The following is a 15132-nucleotide window of genomic DNA, read 5'->3' on the forward strand; positions in this document are numbered from 1 at the left end:
ATTAGATTGATTATTGAGTTGGATTATTATTATGATAATTTGTTATTATCTTCTATCTCTATCCCTGTCTCTGTTGTCGTCTCTTCTGTCTCTAGTGTCTCTGCTATCTCTGTAGTCTCTAGTGTCTCTGCTTTCTCTACTGTCTCTGTCTCTATTGTCTCGACTATCTCTATGGTCTCTACTGTCTCTGCTATCTCTGTCTCTATCTCTTCGGTCATAGGAAGATCTTCCGTGTTTTGACGAAGGTGATTGCGCTCTTGTTGGTGAAGGTGATCGTGATCGACTGTAGTTTGATTTATTGTTGTTGCTACTGCTATTGTTGTTGTTGTTGTTGTACGGTGAATATCGTTTATTGGTGGACGATGATGATGGTGATGGTGAATATTGGTTGCTCGGACCTGGTGACAATGATTGGTGTCTGCCAACTGTTGGCGATTGATAAGAATTTGGTGTAGGACTTTGATGTTCGACTTTGTTTGTTGTTGCAGTCGATGAAACAGAGTTGCTATTATTTGATTTTGAAGATGATGATGTTGATGTCGATGATGTTTTCGAAGAAGAAGATGGAGATGCTATTTTCTCTTGTGAATTGTGTTGTTGTTGTTGATGATGATTATTATTTTGTTCTTGTTCATTATTATTAGTATTACTATTTGAATTTAATTCATGTGAATTTTGTTGTTGTTGTTTAGATGGTGTTGGTTGTTGTTGTTGTTGCTGCTGCTGTTTTTTAGGTGATATACTCGAGTTTCCATTGTTATTATTATTATTATTATTATTGTTGTTACCGCTATTACCGTTGTTATTATTATTATTTTGTTGTTGATTTGTATTATTAACGTTGTTTTGATCTTTTATCAAAATATTTGAAGTTGATTCGTAGAGATCTAAAATCTGGTTGCTAATATCTTCGAGAACCTCTAGTTTGATGTTGTAGTTCTCCCACCATTGTTTCTTACCCTCTGAACCTGTGAGAGGATAGCTTAAAAATTTAGATGCAAGGAATACCGATGCATACGAAATGTAATCCGGTGGATAACGTAGGCAAAGGTTGGTTCTCAAACTATCATTTACAAAATTCCATGCGACTTGACATAGATTTTTACTTCCTACAAAACATCGCGATAACAACAACAATATTATTAGAGGTCGTTGCTTTGTCGTTAAATATAATATTATAGCTAGGCTAGTTTAGTTATAATTACCTTGAATCATTTTCATATATTCAAGTAGATATTTATAGGGATGTTCGACCGTCAGCTCGAATGCGATTGTGGTCAACAATAAGTGTTCGTTTTGTACTATTTTAGTGGCGAGTTCTCCCACCTCCTTTTAGTTTGAAAATAGATAGATAGATAGATCTTGTAAGTAAAACTAATAATAGAGTGTATAAATATATGTTTGTAATACTGTACAGGAGAATTTTGTGCAAGTTCTGAATTCTTATAACGAGCTTTATAAGAATAATATGATACATCAATTAGCTTTCTTGGTTTCTCTTCGACTTTACCTGCTAAAAATAAACATGTTGTAGCGATAACCTTTAAGATGAACAACAACAACAACAACAACAATAAAAATAAAAAAAACATATTTTATTAATATTAATAAATAATGTTCGGTTTATAGATATAAATATATTCATTAACATAAAACCTACAAATCTATCATGATCTTTCAGTTGATGTCGTATAAAGAATCTATGAAAATATGTTGTTGCTGTTGCAATGATAAGTTGTGATCTAATAATTTATTATTAATAAAATTAAAAAAAAAAAAAGTTAATTAACTACTAACTAATATATATAGAATAAAACGATAGAGTAAACATTCACATACAATTTTAATTTTATTCCTAGATCTTGAATGAATGCACAGCTAGCTTGTCGCGATGTGATCTCTGATTTAACATCATCACCATAGTGCTTCTGTATCTGTTCTTTGGTAAAGTACCAATGTGCATTCGTATTGTTTTTGAAATCTACGAGTGAACTTGTATTTGTTGTTGTTGCTGCTGCTGTTGCTGCTGCTGTACCTGTTCCATTGCTATTGTTATTACTACTACTGTTTTTTTCAATTGTCAAAGAGGATGATGACGATGTTGTTGTTGTCGCAATCGTCGATTGCTGCGATGAAGATTGTATATTCGATTGTTGTTGACTGTGGCTATTTGTTGTTGATTGATTAGAATTCATCGTTCTATATCATCGGTCGATAAATAACACTCTGTATATTAATATAATATAATATATATAAATAATAATAAATTGAACAACAAAAAAAAAAAAAAAAAAACAAAAAATAAAAAAAAACTTGAAAAGAAATAATTAAAAAAAATAAATAATAAATGTTTAATATTAAGATGATTTCATATAATATAATATAATATAAATAAATAAATTTTATAAATTAAGACTTTTTTTTTATATTTTTAAATAACAAAATAAATAAATATAACAAATATAAAAGTTATATATGATTTAATATTAAATTTATATATAGTATTAATATAAAAAAAAAATGAAGAGTTTATTATTTTTAGATATCTTGTAAATGTAAAGAAAATAAAGTTTCTTCAAGTATACTATAGTATAGTTCAACGATATTTGCTAAACTTGATAGAAAAGTTTCTTAAAAAAATGTAATGATTGTTGAAAGCGTTTTGATTTTTGTTTGTTGTATACTATTTATTCATAAAAACTGTATATAAATAGAATCAATACTTATAAACAACATGTAGCTAAAAAAACAACAAGTTTTTTATTTATTTTCTTTTTTGTTCAGAAATTTTCGGTTAACTTATTTTATTAACTTAAACCATACTCAAAGTTAATAATTGTTTTTTTTACTTTTAAAAGTCGAGTTTGGATATTTTATTCTTTATAAAAAAGAAATATTGAAAAATAAGGTATAAAAAATTAAAAGGTAAGGTTAATTTTTGTTTGGAGTAGCATTTTCTACTCGTGATTGATGATATTCAAGCAAAAAGTTATTCCATTCATCGTTTTCCTGCTCTTTCGATACTATTTCGAATGGGTTGGCTTTTCTCTTGACAATTCGGAATATTCTACCAAACAGACGTGTCTGTAGAATTTGGTGTGGCACCGCTGGATACAATCGATCGCGGACGGTGATCGGTATGATGAACGATACTAACAAGCCAACAAACAGAGTGGCAACCGCCCAGTAAAGATTGGTGGTGTACAATATCGGATCACTTACAGAGTGACCATTGTTTTTCAGTGAATCGTAGATACCGGTGAACAGGAATCCACCGAAAACACCGGATAAATTCCAAACCGTGAGGATAATCGCGTGACACGGACTGATGTTCTTGTTTCCAAATTGGTCGGACAGGAATGCCGGAATCGTTCCAAAGAATCCACCGAAAAACACGTTGAAAACCCACACGAGTATAACGAATGCAATGAAAACTCTTTCGACAATGACAACGGCAAACGCCGAGAAAATCAATGTCGACGCTGCCATGATAACAATGAATGTCTGTAGACGACCAATGCGCTCCGATACTGGACCAGAAATGACACGGCCTACAAGATTGAAAACACCATTGATTGTTATGACAGTGGCGGCATCGCCAGCAGTCTTTCCAAAGATATCTTGTACCAGATTGGATATACGCGATCCAATGATAAGTCCACCAAATCCATTTGCGAAAAACATAAACAGTATCAACCTGAATTCCTTGGTATGAAGAGCTTTCTTGATGGACATTTTACTCAAATCGGGATCTGCCAACACCGTCACCTCTGACTCAGCTATTGACTTGGTAAATTCCAATTGCTTCTCCTCCTTTTTCAAAAGATCAGATATATCTGTTTCGCTACTCTTCTTTAGTACCTCTTCTTTCTCGTTACCAGTGGGCGTGTTTGTATCATCGGCTGCTGCTGCTGCTGCTGTTGTTGATGTCGATTTCTTTTCTGGCTGGTAGCCAGGCGGTGGCAATCGAAATAGGAATGCTTGAATCATGAATACAAAAAAGAAGAAACTACCATATACTATGAATGTATTGATTAGTCCGACTTTGTTGAGTAACGGTAGTGTTACTTGTGAGAATGAAATAACTCCAGCACTAACTCCACACACGGCAAAACCAGAGGCCAAACCTTTGTGGTCAGGAAACCACTTTTGTAATGCCGAGACCGGTGCGAGATACAAGAATGCATGTCCTATGCCACAGAACAAACCGTATCCAATATAGATGATTGAAATCTGTTTGGTATGTGCACCAAGTGCCATAACGAATTGTCCAAGACTAAATAGTATTCCACCCACCAAAATACCTTTTCTTGGTCCATTTCTTTCCAACCATGGTCCAACATATAGATATGTTAAACTATTTATGCACGCTATAGGAAAATTATTAATTACACGAAAACCATTTCATTTTTAAACAAGTTGATTAAAAAATAGCTTACTCTCTAAATAATAGGCAATAGGTGCTCTTCCTTTGGTTGGATCATCAAAAATATGTTTGTCTATTGGTTTATTGAAAATCGACCAAATCGAACTAAATCCCAAGCAAAACTGAAGAAAGAATGCACTTGCAAACAGAATCCATCTGTTAAAAGGTATATTGAAGATTAAATACTTTTCATCTTCTATTTGTTTCTCTGATTTCGGAGATGATTTATCTCTATAATGATATTTCACTAACTTGAAAAGCCATGAATCTATAAAAATAAAAAAAAAAACAATTAATTTTTTTCAGACATTTACCCGCCCTTTTTCTTTAAATTTGATCTTACTTTTCATATTAAATCTAAAATTTATTTTTTAAAAAGATATTATTTTTAATATAAATTTTATTCTTTGAAAAAGGGAGTTTGTATTTTATAAATATAAGAATTTAATTGTATTTATATTTATATCCATTTTTAAATATTTTTTTTTCTTATTTTTTTAATTTTCTTTAAATTTTTTAATATAATTTATACTATGTTATCAATAAAGATTATCTATATTAAAATCGATGGATTGATTTGAGAATGCAGAAATTACAAAGTAAAACAATAATATTATTAACCAATTGAAAATGTTTAGCAACCCCACTCTATTTTTTACAGTGTTGGTTTTGTCAATTATTCTTAATAATACAATTAAAAAACAGTGAGTGTACAATTTTTTTTATCCAATAAATTGTTGATTTCTACTTTGCTTTCTAAAAATAAATATTTTGATTAGTGATTGAATAGTTATAATTAATAGATTCATAAAGAAAGTTGTATTTAATATTAATTGGATTTTTTTCACCAATCTAAACTAAGAATGAACAAACATTAATATCCGACAGATTTTATTAATTAATAATTAGTCACCTAATTTTTGATACTACTCATTGAGATTCTATTATTGTTGGTGTTACAATTGATACGTTTAAAGTTTCATTATGTTGAATGAAATAGTTATTCCATTCCTCATTTTCTTTTTCTTTGCTGACGATTTCAATTGGATTTCTTTTTCTCTTGATAACTCGTATGATTCTACCAAACAATCTTTTTTTTAAAATTTGTTTGGGTACCGCCGGATACTTTCTATCTCTGACTGTCACCGGAATTAAAAATGATACAACCAATCCAAACGCAACAATTGCTGATAACCAATATAAATTGGTATTGTAGAGGATTGGATCACTAATTGAATGACCTTTGTCTCTAAGTGAATCGTAGATACCTGTAAACACAAAACCACCTATGAGTCCAGATAGATTCCATGTTGCCATACAGACTCCATGTGTAGGAGCAATGTTTTTGTTTCGAAAGATTTCACTTAGGAAAGCTGGCAATGTACCAAAACCGCCACCGTAAGAAATTGAGTATATCCATGTAAAGGCAATAAAACCATTGTAGTTTCCATTATTAATAAAATGAGTCATAGTTAAAAAGCACACTAGAGAGAGTGACAGCAGTAAATTGAATGTTCTTTTTCTTCCTATCCTTTCAGAGAGAAAGCCAATAAAGCATCTTCCAAAAAGATTGAATGCAGCGTTGATAGTAACAACCATCGTTGCTGTTTTCGGATTTTTTCCATAGATGTCTTGCACCATATTAGAAAGATGAGAATTAAAGATATGTTCTGACATTTCATTGGCAACGAAGATAATTAGAATCATTCTAAACTCATTGCTAAACAATGCTTGGAAAAAGGATACATTCGATGGATTCGGTTCTTTTAGTACTATTTCTTCATTTTGCAAAGTTTCACTTTTAACAGTCTTAAGTTCAGATCCACTACTCTTAATATCGATCGAATCGATCACTTCAGGTGCTTTTTCTTTGTCACAAGGCGGAGGAAGTCTATATACCAATGATAGAGCCAGCAGAACACCTCTAAAGACACTACCGAGGACAATGAATGTATATATAAGTCCAAAAGCATGGACCATTGGTAGAACGGCTTGTGCAATTAAAATGTTACCTGCACTCACGCTGCAAACAGCAACTCCTGATGCCAGACCTCTATTGTCTGGGAACCACTTTATAAGTGTGGAAATAGGTGATAAATATATAATAGCATTGCCAACAGCAGAAAAAAAACTATAACCAAAGTATAAAATGAGTATCTGCTTTGTATTCACAGCAATAGCGGCCAAGTAATGACCAATAGCTAAACAGATTCCACCAACTATTATACCTTTAGTTGGTCCGTTTCTCTCTAAAAAAGGACCAGCTAAAAGAAAGAAAATAGCATCCATCCCCTCTAAAAAAATAAAATAAAAAGAATTATTAATGGTTAAAAAGTAGTACAATAAACAAATTATACTTTACGTTGTATTGAATATACATTTGGTACTCTTCCTTTGTTTTGGTCACCATAGATATAGGAATCAATAGGTTTATTGAAAACAGACCAACTATTAATTGAACCCAAAGAACTTTGTACCAAGAATGCACAAGGAAAGAGAATCCATCTATTAAAAGGTATATTGAAAATCAAAAACTTATCATTTTCTATTTGTTTTTCTGATCTTTGATATGGTTGATCTCTATAATAATGAGTAATTTTTTTCAACCAATTTTTGATCTCTTGGTAACAAATTAACAAAATTGTTTTTTATCCCATTTAAATTTATATCCATACTTCATTCTTTTTTTTTTATAAACTTACCTAGTAAGGTACTAAATGATTTAATATAATTAATATTCTAAACTTATACTAAATAAATACATTTTTCATATTTCAAGAAGAACAAAAATTTAATTAATATTTAAAATTATATTTAGATTGTTTAAACAAATGAATTTTGTTTTTCTACGTAAAAAAACAATAAAATGAACCCAACCAAGATTTAATTCCATAATCATTTGTAATAGTGAGATTCAGATTTATTTATTATTTTTTAATAAAAAGTTGTACCATTCCTCTTTTTCTTTTGTTTTTGAAAGTAATTCAAAAGGGTTTCCTCTTCTCTTTATTAAACGAAAAACTCTCCCAAATAGTCTTGTCTGAAAGATTTGATTTGGAGCAGCTGGATAATTTCTATCTCTAGTATCTGGCGTAAAGAAACACAATATCCAACCTACAAAAGCTAATGAAAAAAGCCAATAGATATTATAGCTATAGAGAATTGGATCATTGAAAGGATGGGATTTTTTAAGTGAATCATATACCGCAGTAAATATGAATCCACATAAAACACCGGAAATGCTCCACGCTGCGCTAACAATAGCCAATAAAGTATTTAAGTTTTCTATTCCAAATTTTTCTGTAAGATATCCAGCAACTATTCCTTGTGATCCACCAAAATTAACGGCATACAAGAAACTTATAGTACAAAATACTGGTAAATTATTATACTGAATAGCAGCGACCATGCCAATCAGGGTTGAAATTGTAAAACTCTGAATTATAATGAATGTCGATTTCCCTCCAATTTTTCCAGAAGTAACTCCATAGATAACTCTACCGAAAACATTGCAGGTAGCACATATTGATAGAAATATAGATCCCACTTTCGAGGTTTGATTGAAAATGTCTTGTATCAAATTAGTTAATCTAGAATTGATAGTATTACCTGTCAGTCCATTTAAAACAAAAGTTATCAAAATGAAGAAAAAACTTGAACTTAACAAGCTTTCATATAATGTCATTCTGTTGGGAGTTGGTTCAGCTACCTCTTTTTGTTGGGAATTATCGATTGGTAACTGATTCATTTCTATTCCTAATGATAGACTTGCTTTATATTCGGGTGGAGGTAGTCTGAATATCCATGACAAACCAAAAGAAATGCCAATATATAGCGAGCCAAAAGTAAGAAAAGAATTTACAATACCAATTCTATCAAATAAAGGAAGAGTGGTTAAGGAGAAAATAATAGTTCCAGAGGTCGTTCCACAAACCGATAATCCAGATGCGAGACCTCTGTGATCGGGGAACCATTTTTGAAGGGCACATATTGGTATTAAAAATAGAATAGCATGACCAATACCACCAAAAACTCCGTATCCAAGATAGACAACAACAATTTGTTTTGTATATAATCCAACTGCAGTACAAAATTGAGCTAAACCATAGAAAAAGCCTCCTATTAGTAAACCTATTTTGATATCATTTCTCTCCAGCCATGGACTAACGATAAGTAAAGTTAAACAATCAAAAGTCACTATAATATTGTTATTATTAATTTTGCAGAAATTTCAATTTTTAGAAATAAGTTAATTTATCTTACTTGCAATATAGTTTGTTATTGGAGCTCTTCCTTTTGTTGGATCTCCATAGATGTGTTTATCTATTGGCTTGTTCAGGATAGACCATCCCTGTAAACTACCAATACATAAATGAATTAAGAATGCACAGGGAAAAAGAATCCATCTATTGAAAGGGATATTGAAAATCAATATCTTCTCTCTTTCAATAGTATTCTCTGATCTTTGAAATGAACCTCCTCTAAAGTGATTCTTAACAATACTGATAAACCAATTCTCTAATTTATTTAATTTTTGTTAATAAATAATAACTAACTAAATAGCTATTAATAGCTAAATATACCTTTCATTCTTGTTTTTTTCAAATGAACTTGCGTGTTTACTTTGTATTTCTAAATATACCAAAACATTTTAATTTAATAGTTATTTTAATTAATATTGATAAACTACATTAATATATTTAAATAAATCTATAACCTTTGTCTAAATAGAAAAGGTTAGAGATAATTAACTTACAATTATTTTTGTATTATTGGAAGTGGGTGATCCAATCAGCTAAAAAATAAAATAAAATAAAATCTAAACAGTCATGAATATGAGTATTTATTTTGTTGTTGTTGTTTCCAAGAGAGATTCATTGTATTGAATTACAAAATTATTCCACTCCTCGTTTTCTTGTTCTTTCGATAGCAGCTCGAATGGCTTACTTTTACGCTTTACTATACGGAATATTCTACCAAACAGACGTGTCTGAAGCAGTTGGTTTGGCACCTTTGGGAACCTTCTATCTCTAACTGTCACTGGAATGAAGAAAGTTACAATCCAGCTATTAATGACAACCGCTGCCAACCAATAGAAATTGGTATTGTAAAGAATTGGATCACTGACAGAATAACCTTTCGCTCTGAGAGAATCGTAGATCGCTGTGAAGATGAATCCACCGACAACACCGGAAATGTTCCAACCGGTGAGAATGACACCGTGACAGGGACTGATATTCTTGCTACCGAACTGATCCGATAGGAATGCAGGGATCGTACCAAAGCCGGCACCGTACACAAAAGTATAGGTCCACACCAGAGCCACGAAACCCGAAAAGATCTTCTCAGTGATAATTCTGGTTATGGTGAAAAATACTAGAATCATCATTGTCAAGATGAAAATGAACGATTGTTTTCTACCGATTTTCTCAGAGATTATACCAAAAGACAAACGACCAACCAGATTGAAAGCACCATTAATCGTTACCACAGTTGCCGCCGTCTCTGCACTCTTTCCAAAGATATCTTGCACGAAATTCGAAAGTCGAGAACTAAAGATATGACTTGCAATACCATTCGCCAAAAACATAACAAACATCAAACGGAATTCATAACTCGTTAGTGATTCGATAATTGTCAAATCTCCAATAACAGGTTCAACCAATTTCGGCTCTGTTGTTTCTTTTTCTGTGTCATTATTATTGTTATCGTTTTGGGGAGTTGGTATAACAGCTTCCTCCGGATCGGAAACTGGTGAGGCTACAACCTCAGCAGCGGCTTTATTATTTTTTGTTGGCGGTTTGTATCCGGGTGGTGGAAATCTAAAGAACAGTGCGAGAATAGTCAGCGCGCCAAAGAAAGTGCAACCAAGTACAACAAAAGTATAGACTAGACCGATGTGTTTGGTCATTGGCAGTATGGCCTGGGAGAATGACATAGTTCCAGCACTCAATCCACAGACCGCGAAACCAGATGCCAGACCTCTGTAATCGGGGAACCATTTCTGAAGTGAAGACACCGGTGGCAAATAGCACAGTGCAAAACCGAAACCAACACAGATTCCATATCCCACGTATACCACTGCAATCTGTTTGGTATGGACCCCGATCGCAGCAAACAAATGACCTGCACCAAATAAAGCTCCTCCAATCATTATACAGTTTTTCGGTCCGTTTCTCTCGATCCATGGTCCACTCAATAACAAACCAGCTGAATTAATAATCACTATAATAATTAAAATAATTTATAATTTAAAAAGAAAGAATTTGTTATTTATATTATTATTATTATTACTATTATTGAAAGTTAAACATACTTGTTAAATAAAAAGTAATTGGAGCTCTTCCTCTTAGTGGATCATTATAGATATATGAATCGATTGGTTTATTAAAGATTGACCAACTAAAAAATATACCTATACAACATTGCACTAAGAATGTACATGGAAATAGTACCCATCTATTAAAAGGTATATTAAATATGAGATACTTTTCTCTTTCTAATAGTTTATCTGATCTTTCATATGATTGCTCTCTATAATGGTGTTTAAGTAACCGAATAAAAATATTATCTTTTTTTTGATCTTCACATGATTATGTCAAAAAAAAACAATTTTAATTTTTTTTGAATTAAAAATTTTTTGTTCTTCTTAGATAGATATTTTTAATAAAAAATTTGTATTACTACTTACCTAACATTTATTTTATTATTTAAATCCTATGACCAAGAATAGAATGCAATTATCCAATTACCATTTAATATGGAAATAAACATAATTTATAAATTAATTAATTAACATATTTTATCATTTTTTTTATTGTGTCTGAAACAAATTTGTATGATTGATATTTGTTGGAATCGGATCATCTAACCTTTAATATGATCAATACATTGATCAAACGAATAACACAATTTAATAGAGCGACAAGCTAAACAATACACACTCACCACACACACACACAAAATATATACCCTGATGATTTTAAACTATTTATAGTAAAAACATATAAATATTTGCTTAATTAAATATTTTTGAAAAGATACAGTTATATTTATTTGTAAATAATTATTGATTCAAAAATAATTTAATTTATTATGATTAATTTAAATGAATTGGGATGTGAATAATAATAATTTTTGGATTAATAAATTAATGTAGTGTAAGTGGTTGGCTGTAAAGCGCGTTTAGAGAGCGTTGACACATTGAGCATGACCAGCAACAACGACGCATGATTGACCAGATGGACATGGGACGATACCGCAGTTACCGTAGGTGAAACAACCTGGGGAACATGGAACAATACCGCAGTTACCAGTGACGAAGGCACATGCTTGATCGGCGGAACAGGTTGGGCAGACAGTTGGAGCAACACATTGAGCTTGACCGGCAATGACCAAACATGATTGACCAGATGGACATGGAACGATACCACAGTTACCGTAGGTGTAACAGGTTGGGGTGGCATTGATGGTTCCGTAACAGGCTTGGTTGGCTGGGCAACCAGTGGTGGCACAGGTAGAGGCAGATGCAACAGCAATGCAGATAGCGAGTAAAGCGACGATCTTCAACATTTTAGAATTGATATTTAGTATAATTGGATAATTAAAAAATTAATTTAATTGGTATTGTATGTATTTATTTATTGTTATAAATATAAGTATTTGATTTGTTTGGAATGAATTTTGTAATGTTTAAACTTGTCCAATTTATAGTAATTTAGAAACCTTTTTGACAATATTATTATTTATTAATTTAATTTTGTTTTTTAATATAGTTTTTGTTTATTTAAGTTTTTAAAGTGGTAAACAATCATGGTAATATGTAGCAGGGGTATAAAACATAGCTATAAAACTCAAAACTAGTAATAAAACAGTTTGCAAGTTAAAAATCAACTACACTCTAGTTATTCTGTATCTATATAACCTTATATTTCTCAGAATACTGTATCTTTCTTGTTCATATTTTCTGTTTTGAACACCAAAGAGAATGGGGTAAATATGAGTATGAGTATGTAGAAACTGGGTATCTTTGCAATCAGATTACTCATCACACTAGTGCCCAATCAAATATCGGTAATTGAAATGTGTTATTTAGTCTTGAGTTTTTACATTTTTTTATCACCTCTATGATTTTTCATCTGATTGAAAATGTTGATTTTTTTGTTTTGTAATTTTAACAAGAAATTTAGCTCCCCGATTTTTAAATGAAATTGAATGAATTCCTTTCATTGGTTGATTGAAGCCCGCTTTTGTGGATTTAAAAAATCATTTTGACCCAAACCTATTAATAACAAAGTAAAAGAGTGAATTTTGATGTTTTTTCATTTGGAGTCAACAACTTTGAACTTGCAGACCACACCTGCAAATTGCCCAATCATTATCAAAGGCTAATTACTATTGAACAATTATGTAATCAAAATAACAATAACAAGGTACACCTATCTAAACGAATTAATTAATAGATTAGATTTTCGTTTGAACAACAATAACAATGTTGCTAACACAATGTATTTATTTTATTGAGAACATCAAAATTCAAATTTGGACATAATTAAACCAACTTGACCACACTTCTTGTTTGTTTTGAACATGATTAGGACTTCAAATAAAGCAAATTTTAAACACTACACAAATAATTGTATGTTAGTTGTACAGTCAATGAGTTAATAACTTGTTTCGATAGATTTCCCAAAAAAAAAAAACTATTTTTTTATTAAACTCACTCCACTTAACCTTTAAAATTAAATAGGCATTCATAGATATTTCCAAACTAACTAACTTCTACTTCCATTTTCGATGACAACATAGTTTGTTTGTTTCCTTGAAGATTTAAGCCATGATTGGTTTCTAAAGAACATTTATTGTCATGGAAATTTATTCTAAAAGAAAAACTATAATCAGTGGTTATAAGAAATAATCTCTCGGAATGAATTCCCAAACAAAAGGTGTGGTGTGTGTTCACTCTCTGAGATGATTATAACCCACGTCAAAAAATAAAGATATTTTTATCGACTTTATGGTGACTTTTCGTTTAATGCGAAGGTTACAAACTATTTTTTTTTTTTTTTTTATTAAAATTAGATCAGAATAAAATCGACCTAATGATTGACCAACACATGACGATAATTTATTTGTTATTTTTTTTGTTTATTATTTATTATTCTATTTATTTGAGTGAATTGAATCGATAGTTGAGACACACTAATGAGGAGGTAGATGGTATCCACTTTCTACTGCTAACTAATCTATATATTTATCAGCAGTATATCATGAGGAAATGCATGCATTTAGTTTCATTCACTCTAATTATACTGTATGTTAAGTTGATGTGCGTAATGTTTTGGATCGGGTGTTGTTCGAAAAGGTAGTGGAATTACACTTTGAAATAGGTGCTATGATTTTGTGTTGGATTCAACACACCCTATTAGTATTGCACCTTTTAACAACGTAACGTATCGTGAACCATGAACTACATTTATACATCGATGATAACTAAGGATGGTGTATAATGAAATAAATAAAACTTAGACAATCTCAAGGCCATTGAAAATAAGGAATCAATTGTGTCCAGGATCATTACAACTAAAGTATTATTAGGTGAAATCTACAGCCTTTCTTCTTTGGACTTCGTCAATTGAAAATTTTTTAAAAACGGTGATTACTCGCTCTTTCGAATTCATGCGTATGTATTCCACATCACATATCTAGATATAAATATATTTATTTATTACTTTCACTTATATAGACATTCGACAGAAAGTAATAAAGATTAATCATCGTTATTAGATCCCAAAAAATGGAGTATTGGTGAGACAGAGGCATGGTTAGAAGCCTTCTAGGCGAACTACAAAGTTGGCACCGCATTTGACTTTAGCACTTATCACCAAAGGCTCACAACTTGTCATCCTCGAGAGGTGATTAAATCTATCATTCACCTATGGTTTTGACTTGTATCGTGATATGCAAGATCGCATCAAACAACATCACGATAAAGGTATGTAAAATAATAACAAACAACAACATCATCATCATTTCTCTGTTAAAACTATTACTATAACCCTAGAATCATCATTCTTCAAAGGATCGATCCTATTGATCGTATTTAATCACCTCTATAGATAATAATAATTTCAACTTTGAAAATGAACTTTATTTATCTATTAATACACATGATTAATTTGTTATTTTTATTAATTCTATATTTTATTTATTATTCTATTTATTTGAGTAAATTGAATCCATAGTAGAGACACGCTACTGAGGAGGCAAAGAGGGTGATAAATGTGAATACAGTTCCCAATACTCTGGTCGTTCCTACAAAGTTACGGTTTGTAATTCCAGAGATATGAATGACTCTGCTGAATGTGAATGCACCGAGTAGAACCTTTAGACTGAATTTGTCGGCACCTTGGAGCTCCAAGAGTGCTGCTAGAATCAACTGGATTGGTACGTATTCAATAAAGTTGGCGTGTGCTCTGACTGCTCCAAGCAATTTATTGTACTTTCTGACATCGACCTCGTCTCCATCCTTCTTTTTGGCAATCTCCTTGATGAGGTTGTGACTACCATCACCGATCGAGATTTGAAGTCCTCTTCTGTACTTTACGACATTCAATGCCAAACCAGTGTAGATAACACCCAAAGCACCTGCAAAAATAGTAGTAATTGGAATACTGATATTCATTTTTTTCAACAAAAAAGTTTAG

General features: G+C 31.4%; 8 protein-coding genes across 8 annotated transcripts; all 8 read right to left on the reverse strand.

Annotated features, from left to right (window-relative positions):
* Nucleotides 1-45: 45 nt before the first annotated feature.
* Nucleotides 46-2195, reverse strand: cycK (cyclin; the record flags this gene model as incomplete). The annotated part of the gene is made up of 4 exons (XM_020575303.1): nt 46-1109; nt 1206-1329; nt 1416-1541; nt 1911-2195. 4 exons carry the CDS (start codon nt 2193-2195, stop codon nt 46-48), a joined length of 1599 nt encoding a protein of 532 aa, XP_020434823.1.
* Nucleotides 2196-2538: 343 nt separating this feature from the next.
* Nucleotides 2539-4776, reverse strand: PPL_04402 (OFA family MFS transporter; the record flags this gene model as incomplete). Its single annotated transcript, XM_020575304.1, has 5 exons — nt 2539-2630; nt 2850-2878; nt 3158-4370; nt 4440-4694; nt 4770-4776. The coding sequence occupies 5 exons, from the start codon at nt 4774-4776 to the stop codon at nt 2539-2541; spliced, it is 1596 nt and encodes a 531-aa protein (XP_020434824.1).
* A 394-nt stretch (nt 4777-5170) lies between these two features.
* Nucleotides 5171-7106, reverse strand: PPL_04403 (OFA family MFS transporter; the record flags this gene model as incomplete). Its single annotated transcript, XM_020575305.1, has 4 exons — nt 5171-5182; nt 5387-6718; nt 6805-7006; nt 7102-7106. The coding sequence occupies 4 exons, from the start codon at nt 7104-7106 to the stop codon at nt 5171-5173; spliced, it is 1551 nt and encodes a 516-aa protein (XP_020434825.1).
* Nucleotides 7107-7346: 240 nt separating this feature from the next.
* On the reverse strand, nt 7347-9016 carry PPL_04404 (uncharacterized protein; the record flags this gene model as incomplete). Its single annotated transcript, XM_020575306.1, has 3 exons — nt 7347-8623; nt 8690-8944; nt 9010-9016. The coding sequence occupies 3 exons, from the start codon at nt 9014-9016 to the stop codon at nt 7347-7349; spliced, it is 1539 nt and encodes a 512-aa protein (XP_020434826.1).
* An 82-nt stretch (nt 9017-9098) lies between these two features.
* Nucleotides 9099-11181, reverse strand: PPL_04405 (OFA family MFS transporter; the record flags this gene model as incomplete). The annotated part of the gene is made up of 7 exons (XM_020575307.1): nt 9099-9149; nt 9183-9221; nt 9318-9380; nt 9486-10651; nt 10743-10960; nt 11118-11143; nt 11179-11181. The coding sequence occupies 7 exons, from the start codon at nt 11179-11181 to the stop codon at nt 9099-9101; spliced, it is 1566 nt and encodes a 521-aa protein (XP_020434827.1).
* A 430-nt stretch (nt 11182-11611) lies between these two features.
* PPL_04406 (uncharacterized protein) lies at nt 11612-11998 on the reverse strand (the record flags this gene model as incomplete). The annotated part of the gene is made up of 1 exon (XM_020575308.1): nt 11612-11998. One exon carries the CDS (start codon nt 11996-11998, stop codon nt 11612-11614), a length of 387 nt encoding a protein of 128 aa, XP_020434828.1.
* Nucleotides 11999-12220: 222 nt separating this feature from the next.
* Nucleotides 12221-14331, reverse strand: PPL_04407 (uncharacterized protein; the record flags this gene model as incomplete). Its single annotated transcript, XM_020575309.1, has 4 exons — nt 12221-12270; nt 13202-13305; nt 13804-13847; nt 14275-14331. The coding sequence occupies 4 exons, from the start codon at nt 14329-14331 to the stop codon at nt 12221-12223; spliced, it is 255 nt and encodes an 84-aa protein (XP_020434829.1).
* A 314-nt stretch (nt 14332-14645) lies between these two features.
* PPL_04408 (MAPEG family protein) lies at nt 14646-15110 on the reverse strand (the record flags this gene model as incomplete). Its single annotated transcript, XM_020575310.1, has 1 exon — nt 14646-15110. One exon carries the CDS (start codon nt 15108-15110, stop codon nt 14646-14648), a length of 465 nt encoding a protein of 154 aa, XP_020434830.1.
* Between the last annotated feature and the right edge of the window lie 22 nt (nt 15111-15132).

This window comes from Heterostelium album (assembly GCF_000004825.1).
Source record: "Heterostelium album PN500 unplaced genomic scaffold PPL_contig9, whole genome shotgun sequence".
In the NCBI taxonomy this organism is placed as follows: domain Eukaryota; phylum Evosea; class Eumycetozoa; order Acytosteliales; family Acytosteliaceae; genus Heterostelium; species Heterostelium album.